This window comes from Centrocercus urophasianus, unplaced genomic scaffold, assembly GCF_019232065.1.
Source record: "Centrocercus urophasianus isolate 14NV4802_14NV808 unplaced genomic scaffold, USGS_Curo_1.0 seq_21, whole genome shotgun sequence".
Taxonomy (NCBI): Eukaryota; Metazoa; Chordata; class Aves; order Galliformes; family Phasianidae; genus Centrocercus; species Centrocercus urophasianus.
In genome coordinates this window covers 6,765,855-6,782,150 of record NW_024884767.1, presented here as the reverse complement: position 1 = coordinate 6,782,150, position 16,296 = coordinate 6,765,855, and the positions used below count along the sequence as shown (strand labels likewise).

At 38.1% G+C, this 16,296-nt stretch overlaps 1 protein-coding gene across 9 annotated transcripts in view; it reads left to right on the top strand.

The window, feature by feature from the left end:
• Nucleotides 1-16,296, top strand: part of FAM172A (family with sequence similarity 172 member A) — a 254,889-nt gene that overhangs the window by 130,330 nt on the left and 108,263 nt on the right. For all 9 annotated transcript variants that reach the window (XM_042823124.1, XM_042823128.1, XM_042823129.1 and 6 more), the window contains one exon: nucleotides 54-272. In XM_042823124.1, the coding sequence (XP_042679058.1) occupies nucleotides 54-272 (219 nt within the window). The remainder of the gene's footprint in view (nucleotides 1-53; nucleotides 273-16,296) is intronic.

The window sequence follows — 16,296 nt, the reverse complement described above, 5'->3', positions numbered from 1 at the left end:
TTTTTTTTTTTTTTTTTTTTTTTTTTTTTTTTTTTTTGTCTCTTCTAAAACAGGAAGGCTATGGAGTAATAGTACTGAATCCCAATGAGAACTATATTGAAGTGGAGAAGACAAAAGCCCAAGTACAGCTGTCTTCTGATAGCTCAGATGAACCTGCAGAAAAGAGGGAAAGAAAAGATAAAATCCAGAAGGAAACAAAGAAACGACGTGACTTCTATGAGAAGTATCGAAATCCACAGAAAGAAAAAGAAACAATACAGATGTATATTAGAGTAAGTTTCTTTTACTTTTGTTTGTCCTTGTTTACTAACGGATCGATATGTTTGCTGGCCATATTAGCTAATAAATAGCATGCTTTTTTAAAAACAAACATATTTCTGCAGTGACATTCAAGAGTTCATACAGAGTTCCTAGCTCTTTATTCTATTGATATTTTTTGTCACTTACTGAATGTAAAGTAAGTTTTGGAAGAGTTACAAAACAGTCCTTTCTAATTTCAAAGAGGAACTTCAAATAAACCCCAGAGGAATGCACTGGTGCTATGAAGAAAGGGAATGATTTAAGGAAGACTCATTTTATAAACAGAGGTGTACATATGAAACACTTTCTGGTGCATCTTCGGCAACACATTAGCTTCACATGTCATGCATGCATTTATTGTATTACATTGTCATATACTGGGGAGGCAGTAGTTATGGAATGATAGATTTTTAACATATTACCTGCTGAATTAATAATGTATTGTGGAAAATACTGGTGTTCATCTTGCTTGGTAGCAGATTTACCCTATAATGTATTGTTTTCATATGAGCAGCCATCCATTGTGTTTCAGCTGAACTTCTGAAGGCAGATAAAGGAGGAGAGTTATTAATATCTTAATAAATATTTAAGCTAGAATAGTTCGAGAATGGTGTAATGAGGAAACTCTGTCCCCTGCTCTTTTCTTACTCAGTGAACCTTTGCACTTTGTAATGCTACCAGCATGGGATCGTTATAACAGTGCTACCAGAGGATTTCTAATTCTGCAGGGGGCACAAACAATATTATTTGCACTTTGACACATTCTGCTTCATATACATACTATGCATTATACATTTGAGACTGAGTCATGCAGTATCCAAAGCCTTTATTATGGAAGTTAGCATTTTCATTTAACAGTAAAACATGTCAGAAAAGCCACACTGTGCTTAAATCAGTAAAAATGTGCATGTCCTTCTGTTGTGAAATATAGAAAAATCCAGCACAAGAGATGTTAGAGTCTTCTTAAATTTTAACGTGTTCCTTTTAATTGTGGTGTAACATTGAAGTGTTTCTAGGAGAAATACAGCAGTACTAACTGTATAAGAGATTTTGTAACCTGGGCATTAAGAATCACTAATACCATAAATATTACTGTGTCTTCTAAGAAACATCTTACGACTGAGAACCGGAAACAAAAGGATCCATATACACATTCAAAGTCACTAACAGAGCACTACTGTGGGATTTTTTTATTTTTTTCTATCTATGTGCTTCTTTTATGAGATATGCCATTCTTCCTAGTGGTCAGACTCTGTTTCTTAAGAGGCTTCTGTCAAATTGCATCAGAAGCCGGTGAACATTGTTGTGTTGTCCTGAAATGTGTTTAGTCAGCATGCTGGTTCAGTATCCTCTTATTGAAAGTAAACCTTTTTTGATACCTTTTTAGCAGTTCCACCCTCTCGTGGCTCTTTTGTTTGATGAGGCATGAAATCTGGCTTCAGGAGGTTTGACCCCCAAAACATAAAATGCATGACTCCATACCATTTTCTTTTTTACGTGGGTCTGTGCCTCAAATACGACTGTTCACATTCTCTTTTATTCAATTTTCTTCAAACCAAGGGAAAAAGTTTTAGTGAAAGTGTATGTGGTAGTCTTCTTTCCGGAGTGAAGTAACTGAAATTGAGCTTTCTGATGCAATTGGTGTTTTTTATTCTGAAAGAATCCCTTTGTATATATATATATATATATGTAACATATATATATGTTTCTTAAATAGACTCTGATGCAGAGAGTTTTTCTGAAACAGAATGAAAAATGTCCTGCTTTGGTGTGCGGCGGGATACATTACTGCAATTCACTTGCCTGCTAATTTCTGAAACAAAACTGGATCACTGATGGAATACCATTTACTCTTCTGGGTAGAACCGCTAAGTCTGTAAAAACTTAAGACAGGTGGTTGCAACAGGAGCTGTGAATATAGCATGCTCTGCTCTGTTGATAATCTCCCCAGGCATAGCATGATGCAAACAAAACGGTGCAGTGCCATTCGTACAGTGCATTTCCTGCCTCTCAAGCTTGGGTCTGTTGAACTGTGTATGCTACTGAAAGCACCCTTTTCTCACACCTTGGGATCACCGCCTGCATTACTTTAGCTGTGGGATGATGATCTTTGGAGCTAGTCTTAGACAACCTGAGAGAGCAATTCAAATGCAAAAAAAATGAATTTTACTTGCCCTGTGGTAAGGAATGCTTCTGACTCACTAACATCTTGAATAAGAGGAAGAAAAATCATACTTTACAGAAGTATTTAAGGATGGTATATGTTTTGGTAGTAATATCATTGAATAATTTTGAAAAATACAGAGTAAGCGTTAGATCACCTTCGCAAAGTAAGGCAAATGGGTACAAAGATCCAAAATTTCCTCTCAACAGCTGTGGTAGATACATACCTCAAGATAAAGTGAAGGCATCCACTGCGTCTAACATTGAAGGATGATTTGTGTGTGCCAGATATGCTGGAGATGTTGTTTCTGACTGTTAAGAAGAAATGGGAATAAATATCCTGTTATGTTATCGTAGGGTCAGTAAGACAGTGTTGTGTTCTGATGAAATGCCGGATGATGAAATTAAAGGCATCTGGCTGTTGGTCCAGTGTGTGCAGTTAGATTTTCCAAGATGTGCGAAAATGAAATTCTCCCACTCCCACAAATTTCTTTGAGTATTTTCTTTATTTTTGTAGGAAAATGCAAATTAGCTGGGATATTCAGGAATATGTAAAAGCAGAATCTTAAAATACAAAATCTCAAATTGCATTCTATTTTTACACACACAAAAAAAGAATATAAATAAAAATGACTATTAGACTGTGTAGTGCATTAACACAGTGCCTGAAAGATCAAAGTACTTATTGTTTCATGCTGTTAGTTTCTTTAACTAGGAAATAATGTACTTTCTGGCATACGTTTTAGCTTGTTAAAGGGGCTGATTTGGTCTGGGCAATAAACATCATGTCAAACATTATGGCAGAAAAACCTGCTTAGTATGTTTTGTAATAAGATAGAATTTTTTCTTCTTGAAAATAAGTGAATTCATGAGTGAAGACAGAAAATATCATCAGCTCAGTAACAATCTTACAAAATTGGTTTCTTTTTTAGCAAGGCAAACCAAGGAGAAAATTTCTTGATAACAAGTATTGACTATAATGCTTCATAGAAATATTAAATAAAAGCATTTTACTTTTATGTAACGTTAATGAATGCAACATGAATTTTACTGGTCTTGCTATTCAGACTTTCACTAGCATATTGCCAGCAAATCGTTTTTAAAGCATCTGTTTTTTGATGTGTTGAATGCAAAATTGAGTCAAATAGCTAAATATATGCATACTTCCTTTTAAAAAACATATTTCTATCCTTACTTATAGATACTACCATTTTTTCTTAGACCACCAGAGGCTGCTGCTGTACATATAGGCTAATGCTTCCCCCAGAAACTTAATGCCCTACTCAGCCTTCATTTATTACTGAACTAAACTGAGAATTTGTTGATCTCTAACCTTTTTCTATGGAAACAGATCATACAGGCTTAAATGTAACATGATTATTCTCTCCATCCTCCAAGCCATCTCCCACTCCCCACAGATTTTCACATTGACAGTGTCTTCTCTATGTTAAAAGACACTTAGAAATGTAAATCAGTATTTATCCCCTTCTAAGTAGTATTCACCACTTAAACAAGTATACTGAATGAATTCTGAAATGTTAGTAAAGAAAAAAGTACAAATCACGTAATTTTATAATAATAGTAATTTGCAATAATGTTGTTGCCACAATAGTCAGAGGATATCAAAGAGGCAGAAAAGGAAGAAGAATTAATATCTTTTATCAGACCAGCTGATGGGGTCAGATTTTCTGGGCAAGAGGATAAGCCCTTCCTTGGCCTGTCCGCTAGGAATATTCCCCCACAAAGATTAACTCTTTTAATAAAGACAATTCTTGTGGCAAATTTTATTTTTGCTATAGCACAGTCTATAACAGTTAAGTTTGTACTAGAAGCATATGAATGAAATCAAGTTAATTTTGGATGTAACTTTTTGTAAATAATTTTTTTCCCTTTTCCTGTGAGAAGTTAAATAGAACATGATCGTGTGCAACTAATTAATTTGTTTTGCTAAAAATGTATCTATCAGGATAACCCATGCCAACATTCAGGAGCAAGTGGTGCAAAGTGGGTTTATTAACACAGGGCTGATGCGCAGTGATGCTGGCAGGCAACACAAGCTGGCGGACATGAGCAGGCTGCGTGCCATCGCTGCATGTTCCTTGGTTAGACCAACACACATGGCAGAAGGCCAACAGCCCAATGGTTCACACCAGCTTTCAGAGCAGCAGATTTTGTGTGGAGATCAAGCCCTGTTCTGAGTTCGGCCTGCAGGCAGCTGTGTGACCTGGCCCATGGCCGTCACCTCTGCCTGCCCTGCCGCCTGGCAAGGGTCTCATCCAAACCCTATGTGACTCCATTAGTGTGCTGCTGAACCCGAGCTAATAAGCCCTTTATTCCACCAGGGGAGACAAGATGACAAGCACTAGGCAGACAGCTCCCAAGGGCCAGGGGACATGCTCAAGCACAGGAAAAGTCTCTGGCTGGGAATCAGGCCTCCCACCTCCAGAGTCTTGCCCAGTCTTTACAGTGCAAAGCTTTTTTTTTTTTTTTCCCTTCTTATAACTTTCAGAGTTGCTTTACCTATAGCTGAAGCACCGCATGGTTTTAGTTTTTCGGTTTGCTCGTATTTGCCTTTTAAAACCTATTGTTCCCTTCAGTGTTTGGGAAATTTACAGAATCATCATCTTGGCAATGGAAGGCTTATGAGAGCTGCTTAAAAATTACTGCAGTTTTACTGTTCTTTGCAACGCATACTACTTAAAAGCAAAAAGATTGCAGTTAGGTGCTGGGACATAAATATCTTGTGACATTTTAGATGCCCAGGGGTCTCTGCTACACCTGTGGAGGTCTGGCAGCTGTGCTGCAGGTCCTTACTGCAGGCCTGCCCAGCCCAGCCTGAGGCGAAATGAAAACCTTAACCCACCAGATTTCACTGAGCACCAACACTTAGACCTCTAAGACATAGATCCCTAAAGGGTCCGATAGCTTGGAACTCCAATAATAATTACTGTAAAACAGGAAAGAAATGTTCATAAAACATTTCATTCTGTAGATATTACAGTGAACTGACATCTCACTAAAGTATATGCAGTTTAAACTTTAGTAGTTTCTACAAAGGCTGTTTAGTTTGTGCAGTTATATTCGATATTTCTAAAAGTCCTGAGACTGTGAGGACTTCTTACAGTACGTTTTGCATCTACCAGTCCTAGAAGGTTATACTTGCCTTTTTTCCTGAAGCAAGAAAGAAATCAGAAAAGCAGATAATCAGTGAGGGAAGATTTTGCATCTCTTCAAGAGCCCCACTGGCTCTTCATTCTGCTATACCCTCTCTTTGTTCTGCATCTCAGAAGTATGGTTTAATCAAAGAAAAGGAATAAATCGGGGCTATCTTGCTTTCTTGTCTTTCAAACATTCATTACATGCTGCCAACAAAATGTGTATTGTTAGACTGGGCTCCTAGAATGTGAGGCAAGCCACATGAGTTTTCAAAAAAAAGAATCAGTTTGCATCTCTCCTTGCATCTCTCCAGCTGTGCTGTGCTCCTGTTGTTCTAAAAAAGATCGTTGTGCACAGGTCAGCCAAGTCGTCCTTCCTTTCAGTCAGGATTCAGGCTTAGTAAACCTGGACAGTTAGCAAGCTAATCACAGAGAAGACTAGCTCAGCAGAAACCAGAGCAACTTGTTGAAGGCAAAGGTGAATGAAATATTCAAACTTCTTAAACTCAGATAGTGCCTGCCTTTGATTGTAGAGTGATTGCAGTTAAGGACTGAAAAGACCTCACAGGTCTTCTAGTCAAATCCTCCTGCCAGTGCAGATTGTTCTCTGTGAGTATCCTTTATCCTTTATCCAACAATCAAAGATTAATTTTTTTTTAACTGATATCCAAAACAAGGATAATATCCTCTAACTTACTGTATGTATTGCACATTTTGGTACTAGATTTCTATGTTTGGGAGGTCAAATGGTAGCACACCTTTTGGTATGCAAAATTTTGAGATTCTTCATGTGCTTTTTTCCATAATGTGCAGCAAGCCATAAAAGTCTTCAAATACAGAGAGATCACAGAAATTAATTTCTCTGAGATAAACAGATATAGTTGTCTTAAGAGGAGTGGTGCTGTTGAAAAAAAGGCAGGATCCCCTTTTTGAAACCATCTCAAAATGTTTACAGGTTTTGGATAGGGCGTACCATGATACACAGAAATCAGGAAAACAGTGGAGTCCTAGGAAACAAATGTCAATGGACAGGAGACTGGGGCACAGGATACGGTGTGTTCAAGGATGTTATTTCCACTTCATTTGCCACAGAAAACAAAGTGAAAATTCAGGAAAAAAATATAGGAAAAAAAAATCCAGGTTTTGTAACTTAGATTATTCTGGTAGTTCCTCTGAAGTCTGCTTGGCTGCCTCAGCAGTGACCACTGCCAAAGGGGCTGGAAGTAGGGGAGGAAGCACTGGTATGAAGCATGTAGAAAAAGCTGCCTAGAAAAGGTATCAGTTCCTGACCTGCAATTCATAGGTTGCTGGCAGTTCAGAGCAGTATGAATTATTATCACCTCGTCACTCATTATATTTCAAAATCATTATTAGCAAAAGATTTTATTATCTAATGTCCTTCCTTTTTGCAAATCTACCTCTTGTGTGATGTTATTTCAAATTATTTGCCTCTTGAGAACAAAGTTGATCTTTTTAATCAGTTTGTGGTCATCACCGTAGAGGAAAAGAAATAACCTTGTTGTGAGCTCTGAAAGAACAGAGTCACGACCTCAGTTCTTTCTGGGCGGTAGTGAACTCCACAGTTTATCGTTACTCCATGAGAACTACTTTTATACTAACTTCAGAGTTGCTAACATTGTTTTCACAGTGTCCAGGCAGATGAATTTGCTAAGGTAGTATGTTTTATGGTATGCACAACCCTGACCTTATCTAAATTTTGAAGAATCTTTCATTCCTCTTTCAGCTGGATCTTTGTTTTATCTTTTTCTTCCTGACTAGAAGGGGATGCTAAACTGATCAAAAATGCTTTTTGTCTTTTGTGCTTGGTGATGTCAGTAGCAGGCTTTCTTTCTGAGCTGTCTGAATGCTGTTCAACCACATTGTTCTACACTTTGTAATTTACCAATTGTTTCTCATTCTTTTTCTCTGTGTTTTTGATTCGTACCTGCAAGACTAAATTTGTCAGTATACAATGAGTTACATTTTCCTTATAATCAAATAATATTTGAATTTTAGTTAGTCTTCCCAATAGATGGCACTGCTAGGAACCAAACTACTGAACAACTTAAAATTTAATTTGCATTTTTACTAAGAATTATATCAATTTATGAGCTTTTAGTTCTTCTGGGCTATAGGGTACCACTAAAACAATTTGTGAGCTTCTGGTTTCGTACTTCTAGCACAAGGGTAGAGTGAGAAGAATATCCATCCTATATTGAGTATGTTGTTAAGAAAAAGAGGGCATCCCTTCAGTAGTACTTTTGACAAACATAAGCATGCCTCCTATATTAAAAGTAAACTGTATGAGTACTCATCATTCTGACATGGGGCTTGCCCACTGAGATAGACCGGACTCCAGCTCACTATCACAGCATGCTGAAACAATTTGCCATTGCGAAGTTTCTGCACCTCTTAAAAAAAATAATAATGAAAGTTCTGCCCTCTGTTCTAATTGAATTAGAAAATGAATGGAAGAGCTGCTGTCTCTAAAGGACTTCTTTTACCCCGTACACTTTGTCTAGTATCACTTCAATTTTAATCATTCACTATAGCACCAATGCAGAATGAAGCATTTCCCCTAACAAGCGCACACAAGCATGTGCACACAGAGATGCTAAATAAAGGTTTACCTAACCTGGGCAAGTATTTGCATGTTCAGCATCCTTCCAACTCTGAAGGAAATGGGCTCAGTGATAGTTTGTAAGCACAGAATATATAAGTCTTGAAGGTTTCCTTTTATGAAAAGTGAAGATTTAATCATTGCATCCAGTCATACAGTACAACAAGAAATTCAAAAAGTAGTTAATTCAGACAATATGCTCAGTACTTCCTAAGAATCTGCAACATGTTTGTTCTTTGCAAACTAGTGTTTCATTCCAGGATGGTTTCTCATTCCTATCTTCTGTATTTTTTCCACCTGCTGTGTAACTGAATAATCTGATTTCCTGGATCTTGCAAGTTCAGAGCATGTCCTACAATAGTGGGCAATTGACCTCAACACTAAATTGTGTTGCAGCTCCTCTATTCCTAACCTCATAGAACATTATGAACACAAATCTTCAGGGATCTGTTTTGCTGAGGAATTTGAAGTTAGTGAATTAAGTAGCGAAGAAATTTAGACCATGTATGTTGTTTTGAGAGATTTCTAGGTTCTGAATTAAGTTTGTGGGCTTACTCCATGATAAATCAGTGCCCTTATGCATTCCACCCTGAAGTACATGTCTCCTGACCTTTGGGTCTGCACTTTCTTTCCTGGAGGGTCTTTTCTGTTCATTGAAAAATGAGCAAACACATTCAATGACGGAATCATGTTTTTCATCATGTGTCCTTTGCATTGGCTGCCAAAAAAAATGGTAAGCTTATGTTTAACGGCTGTTACTTAATTTTATATCCTTTAACATTGAAGTTATTGGCCATGTATGAAATCCTCCTTTTTGAGATATGTTTTCAGATGCTCTTGCTGTTTAAAGGCCTACTTTCTTTGTGTGAAGTGAACAAATGAATTATTGCTCTCACAGATCTTAAAATAACAGAATTTGATCACAGTGCCTGCTTGTCCTAAATATCTTTCTGTTACTGCTGAATGTCTGTTCATTATGTTCTTTTACTGTTTCTTCTCTCTTTCTGTTCTGAAATACCAGCTGCAGCTAACTGGCAGAGTTTGGCTGAGACTTAAGTAAAGTTTTATGCTGAAATTCCCTAGACACCATTATCACACAGGTGTGGCAGTTCACATAATGTTGTTACTCCGTTAGAATTCTGCTGAATAACCACAGCATGGCATTCTAATGGCATTCTGAAATAGCGTCTGTTTCTACTGAAAGATAAAGTGACAAGGCAAAATTCAGGTCTGCTAGAATCAGCAAACAAGAACTGCAGTTGCAAAAGATGACCGGTGCCTCAATTCTGATGGGAGTTATGAGAGTATCCAAAATTCAGAGTGATGAAACTGTAATATGAAAATATCGTAAACAAGTTCACATCATCTGCAATAGTCCTCTCCGTCGAGCGCATTCAAAGGCACTGTCCCAAATACACATAGTTGAAAGTCTGAAGAGCTTCTATGACACTGGCACAACACAGCTCACTTTTTTTTCCCTTGATTGAAACTGTCAGGCCCAGTGCTTGTGAACAGTCCTGAATGACACTGCTTTGGGCAAGGCACTGGACTGCAGGACCTCCAGGCGTCCTTTCTAGCTAACATGATTCAATGGTTCTACATGACCAAGTTCCACTCCAACCCTCGAGGCAGTATTTAAGCTGTGCATCGACTCTGTGGTTGTTGTTGAAGAGAGGTCAATTTACCTCAGAACACGTGGCAGTACTGGCATTGCACTTGGTCATCCATTTATAAAGAGCAGGTTTAGGTGGCTGAAACCATGAAGCCTTCTGAGCTATTAGCGTGGTTGATGCCATGTAATCTTTCATGAGTACTGCTATGTAAACGTACCCTGGGAGCAACAGTGATGTTATTTTGCATTTTTAACACAGGTGTGTTGAGGAGAACAAGATTACTTCATGGATCAAGAAATTCTACAAGCCATATCCTTAAATTCTGCCAAAAGATCTTAGAGCAGTACAGAAGTATCAGTTTTTTCACAGATGTTTTCCAGATGTTGCTAGCATGCCCAACTTTGAATAATGGGAAGGATAATTGTACTGTCTATGTCCTTCCTGCTCCTTCTCTTTTGTTATTTCTTCAGCAAAAAGAGTTTTGTCTACATTATTAAACTGAGTCTGCAAACTTTCTTTTTAAACTACAAAGCAGTTTTTAAGTTTGGGGAACAGGAAAAATTCTCTGTGACATTCAAATTGATTATTTGCCAAGTGTGTGTTCTGAAAGGGTAGGCATGGCAGAATTTAAAAGCCTGCAATGTTATTAAAGTATTAGTGAACAGCATTTTAATTAAGCCTGTGCACAACCACTTTTTAGAACTCATAAGATTTTGTCTACACTACATTTCAAAGTGAAACCTGAATCTGTATCTCAGCTGCAAGCCAATGCATTAATTGCAAGTTGCCTTGAAACCCTATGACAGGCCTCCAGTTCCTATTCATCTTCAATCTTACACCCATGCCCATACAGTATTACTAACTTGTTAAGATACTCCTGTCCAGAGAGTTTTAAATGAACACTGATCATAAGAAGAAGTCTGCTCAGACACGTGTTACCAGCTTCAAAACTTTTCCATGCTGCTTAGCGGAGAGACGATTTGGGGTATTCTGGCATCTTGCTGGGATATTGGGCATTGTAAATGCGATCACAGTTTGGTCAATTTCCAAGACGTCTGGTACCTGGCAACTGTTGATTCTTACTGCTTATTGTCAGCTTTATACACAAACAAGATTTAAGATTTAAAATATGTTAGTATAAAAAACATTTTTACTAACAGAGATAAACTGCAAAAATAGCAAAATACATTAAACATTGATTGCTAAATGTTGTTCAACTATTGTTAACCATAGGAGCTCCCAGAGCTCTTCCAAAATCTCAGTTAAGCAGCAGATCTGGTTAATTAGCTCCTACAAGACATCCAGAGCCAGAAACAACCTACCCAGGGCGTTCCCTGGGTTGCAGCTTTCTCAGTGTCTTTGTTACAGATTGCGCCTGCAGCCACTCTGATCCTCCCTTCTGCACACCCTGCTCCCTCTGTCCTGCAGGGCGGCGTTAATCTGCCATCTCTTTTCCCATTTTTCTGCGCCTCATCCCTTCTGACCAAACATTCAGACATTACATGGCAATCTGGGAATTATGTTATTTTCTTGCAGCCTTTCACTGAAGGTCTAGATTAACATTTCTATCCTAACTATTACATTGTGGGTTTTGCCCTAGCTTTAAAGGACATGGTGTTCCTTTATAGATTATGTCACGAGAAGTATTAATTGAGAGAACACTTTTCAAGATTTCACTTTGATCTCTAGGCTTCACATACTTTTACATATCTGTTTAAACACACCAAAGATCTGAATTTTGTGTTTGCACGAGGGGAACCCTTTGGGGCTCTTCCAGAGAAACACTGTGCCCTACTGCCTTCTCTGGGGGAAACGACCTTGTTTGTGTATGTTAGTTAAGGCTTGAAATATTTCCTGTTACATGACATTAATATCCACACAAAAGATTTAAATGTATAGCAAACTGAAGTGTAGAACTGTGGATAAAAACTACATCTTTTGCCAGTCACCTTTTTCCTCCCAAACACTGAGAGGTAAGAAACCTCCCAGAAGAATGACCAAAGATATTAAGCAGAAGGAGATGCACAATCAGTAGTGCTTGTATCTTTTTCTGATAAATTTTTCTCTGTTTGCATCACCATCAATGGGAGTGAACTGGCTTTTTTCAAAGTCTCTGATAATGGAGTAATATGTTAAAGCCTGAAAGACAACTGACCTGGGATTTAATGTTTGATAAATAAATACAAGGTTCTTGTGATGTAATGTTTTATGGCAAAATCACGTAAATATTGGCAGTAAATACCAGAAGACTAATCTAAAAACTGACAACATGTAAGCATCATGATACAGAGAAGTTTAACAAAAAGAACCTGAAGGCTTCGATCATTTCAATTAACGTGTAGTAAGGTCCAAACTTCCAAAGTAAGTAATTATTTGAGTATAAGTTGCAGATGTTGAGTACTCTTAATCCTGATTTTAAAGCACATCAAACAAATGGTATTAGCTAATAAGGGATTAAAATGGCATCAGGCACAATTTTTAACAGTAACAAAAGCTTGATTGGGGTTTTTTTTGAGGTTTTTTTTTTTATTCCATCCACCACTGTATACATCATAAGCAACATACTCTATAAGATATTATTTCAAGATCTTCATTTATTTCTGAAATTTCTACACCACTATCGTTCAGTGTGTAGTCTCAGTAAGACCCCCAATGTTTGGCCTGTGCTGCCTGAGTTAGAAGATTGCTCCCAATTTTCCAGTTAGGTCAACCAAAAAAATTAAGATATGATAGAGGGTCAGTGAAAGAAATTCATATCAAAACAACTGCTCACCATGTCATTATGACAACCTGCTGTAACAAATGTGCTTCTGTTTTAACTTATGACAATTAATTGCTAAAAGTAATTTAATCTGACAGTGGCAAGATGTTGAAAGACTCGTGAAGATGTCATAAAAGCGACCTTTCTGCCCATGTGCAACCAAAAGCCATTTTTAACAAGGAGCCTCAAAAACAGTACAACTTCTTTTGTACTTTGTTAATTAGTTATTGATTTGAAACAATGCTCTGCCAAATATTGTCAGATTAGCTAGACGCCAGCAAGGTCACAGTGTGACAGTCTAGTCCTGATAATCTTATAGTATATAAGAATTCTTTTTTCTCTGAACCTTTTGTTCTGATATCCTGAGAATTACATTTCCTGGCTTTAGCATTTGTGCTAATTTAAAATACAGCCAAGCTGTCTGTTGTGTAGTTAGATGTTTTGAGTTGTTAAAAGATGACACTACTTTAGAAGAAAAATTTGTAGTGATCTACTGTCTAATAATCTAAATCGTCCATGATGTGCTGCTGCTGCAGTACCAAAACCTTCACTGACGTGACAGAAGAGTGTACTTTAATAATTGTTGGTACGAGGATGGTGCAAGTTCAAGTCAGAGGTAAAATAAGCAAGTCTGGTGGTACACCAGGATGAAAGATTATTTCCTGGTATACCTCGGTGCCACATAAAAATGATGGAAGTGGGCCTAAGCAGTAAAACTGAGAAGCAGAATTAAGGCTTGGATAACTCAACATTCAACTTTTTACAGTTCTGGGTCAGAAGATTATTGAAACAAAAACCAATAGAAAACATGAATCTGAATCTGGGATTGTGTTTGTCATTCATGTGCGTAATTATTTTATACACTAATGACAGTTACTTCAAATACAGTTAATTATAGTAGGCTAACACTGCATATTAAGGCACTTCAGCAAGTCTTTACAACTGTGCAATAAGTAAATAGCGTATCACTTTACTTTACTTTACTGAGCACTTTCTTCCTTTTATTAGAAAAAAATCAAATAGCTTTGAGGCTGTTAAATCTTCTTTCACTTAAAGAACCACTTCTGACTGTTTGTAATAAATAGAGACAAGAATATCAAAAAGAAAAGTACAGAATGAAGCTGTTCTATTTTGTTTAACACATACAAACTCTGTTGCAGAGATTTTACAGCCTATCTTTGTTCTCAAACCAAAGCTGTTAATGAAAACACGAAGTTGTTGTTTTACTTAAATGTGTTGAAGTTTGTTAGATTCATTGTTTCCGGTGGTGAGCAAAATCTGCATTTTTCTTGGCCAAAACTCTGTTTTTCTTGCAATGGCATGGTTAAAAAATGTCTGTTTCTCATTACAACATATAAACAGATTGAAAGAATGGGAAAGTAAAATACTCTTTGAGTACTATAGGAAACAGAAAAAGAACACTTCTGTATGACTTCCATTCAGAGTTTTTGAATGGAAGTTTTTTTAATGCTTCAAAATAAATAGTTTTAATGTTAAGAAAAATTCAGGTATTCGTTTAAACTAGGAAATCTTTTTGTGTGTATTTTACTGAGGCAATTCTTTTTTGTAGAAGTATTGTATTCATTTTTAATTTGCTTTTTGCTACAATCTATTAATTGTCAGAAATATGGCTGGTAGAGAAGACAGCTGTGAATATATAACCTGATGATCTGTTTTAGCAGAGTTCTTTTGTTCACATAATTCAATCACATAAAAGACCATCCTTGGCAATCGTTTTGTTACGTGAGACAAAAATATGTTGTGGGCAGAATCTCAATTCGCAAAGTTAAATAGAAGTGGGGGGAAAAAGATGGGTGTGAGGAGATAATAGATGTAAAAAAGGAAAACAATGCATGTAAAACGCAGGGCTATGTACAAGCAGTATTGTACTGAAATGCGCTGCCCCAGTCTTCTGGTATTTTCACCAGTTGCAGTCTCATTCGCCTAACTGCTGTAATAGTCCTTTAAATTAAACAGGATATGTACGTCCACATGCTCAGAGCCATGGCACAGGAGCTGTTGTGCGAGCTGTGCAGGTATTTGTCAGCCGCTTCCAGACGAAGGTGCAGACGGGGCTGGTCTGTTACACCTCCGGTCTGACAGCTTCCCCGTGCACAGTGTTCAGGCTATTTGCCAGCACAAAAGATGCTGCTTCAAACGCTCAGTTCCATTGCTTAAAACCCTGTAAAAATCTGAAATTCAGTCAGAGCGAAAAGGGAAATTATTATTAGTTATTTTTTCTCAAATCAAACTTCCTTTGATTCATTTCCCTCCTTCCTCCTATTCTCTTCTCTTGCACCTCTTTCCTCTCCATGAGTCAGCAATGTTCTTGTCCTCAGACTAAAAAAGAAAGGTTTCATGTTTGTGTCTGCATTCTTGTCTTAATGATAAAATAATTGGCTTAGATGACTCCTAAAATGTCTATCAGTTTGGAAACAGTATAAAGAAGCTGCAGATATTTAGGGACAAGATCAGCTTTGAAGGAAGGCTTTTAGCTGTTTACTCCCCAGCCCACCAGAGAGAACTGCCCATTAAAAAAATAAAATAAAAATTAAAAAAAAAACAGTTATGCAGTTACGGTTTTGGGCAGCTCCCAATGATGCTCCCAAGGACGCTTCTGTAAGAAAACAACTCTCTGAACGTATCCTGGAGATGGCAATCCAGAGCCACTGAGAACCTGATTTTGTCTGATTTTTCTTCTTTTCTCTCTCCTGCACTTTACCAGAAGACAGTTGGGTGGTGATGACAGTACATGCCAGACTCCAGCAGAAGTAATAACAGGGAAATCCAAATTGGAACAACAGGCTGACAAAGCTGTCTTACAGTGGTTGACAAGCAGATACTTTAACCAGGGAGATGTTGCTGTAATAACGTTTGCGACTTAATTAATTTAGCCTGAGATACTTTATAAACAGTAATCCCCTTCGAGTTGTAAAGTTGAGGGGAGAGTGGGTTGGAGGAAGAGTTTTCCATCCCTTGAATTTTGTAACAAAAGTCTGAGGAGATGGAAAGTGTGCTCAAAAACAAATGGAACACAACAGTTTTACAGCAGAAAACAGTACAAAGAGACCAAGTCTGTGTGGTGTGGAGCCACTGCAGATTTCTCCAGGTGAGCAGCGTTTGCAGCTCCATTCGCAGGCACCGCCCTCCTGCTGTGGAGTGCAGGCCAATCCCCAGCCCCAGTCAGCGGGGCTCTCATGGGCCTTGCATGGCGCTGCATGGGCTGCGCAGTGACTGCACAGTGCATTGTGAGCAGCCTCCAAGCTTCACGCTTGGTCGCTGATAGAGATTTGAGTGCTGGCCTGCTTCTGTGTGGCCTGTCATGTGCTACTGTGTCACCACAGAGCGTGGCCATCTCTCTGAGGAGGAGTTGCCAGAGGCACTCCCCGGCCTGCCTGCAGAGAACCCTCTATATCTCTTTGTAGCAGGCTCCTCTCTGCTTCTTTCTATACCGATTTTCAGCCAAACTTGCTGTGTTTGATGTTCTGTTTACATGCAAATCAGTGTCGTTTCACCTGCAGCAGGGTCTTCTAAAAACTCGTATACATTCTGGTTACACTTGTGAGGCCTTGACATGGCAGCACCCTGCCGGCCTCCTGTGAAGGTTGAGGCGTTGCAGGGTCAGCAATGCTCTGCTGTGGCTGAGACCACAGCACTGGAGTGAAGAACAGCTGTGGGCTCTGC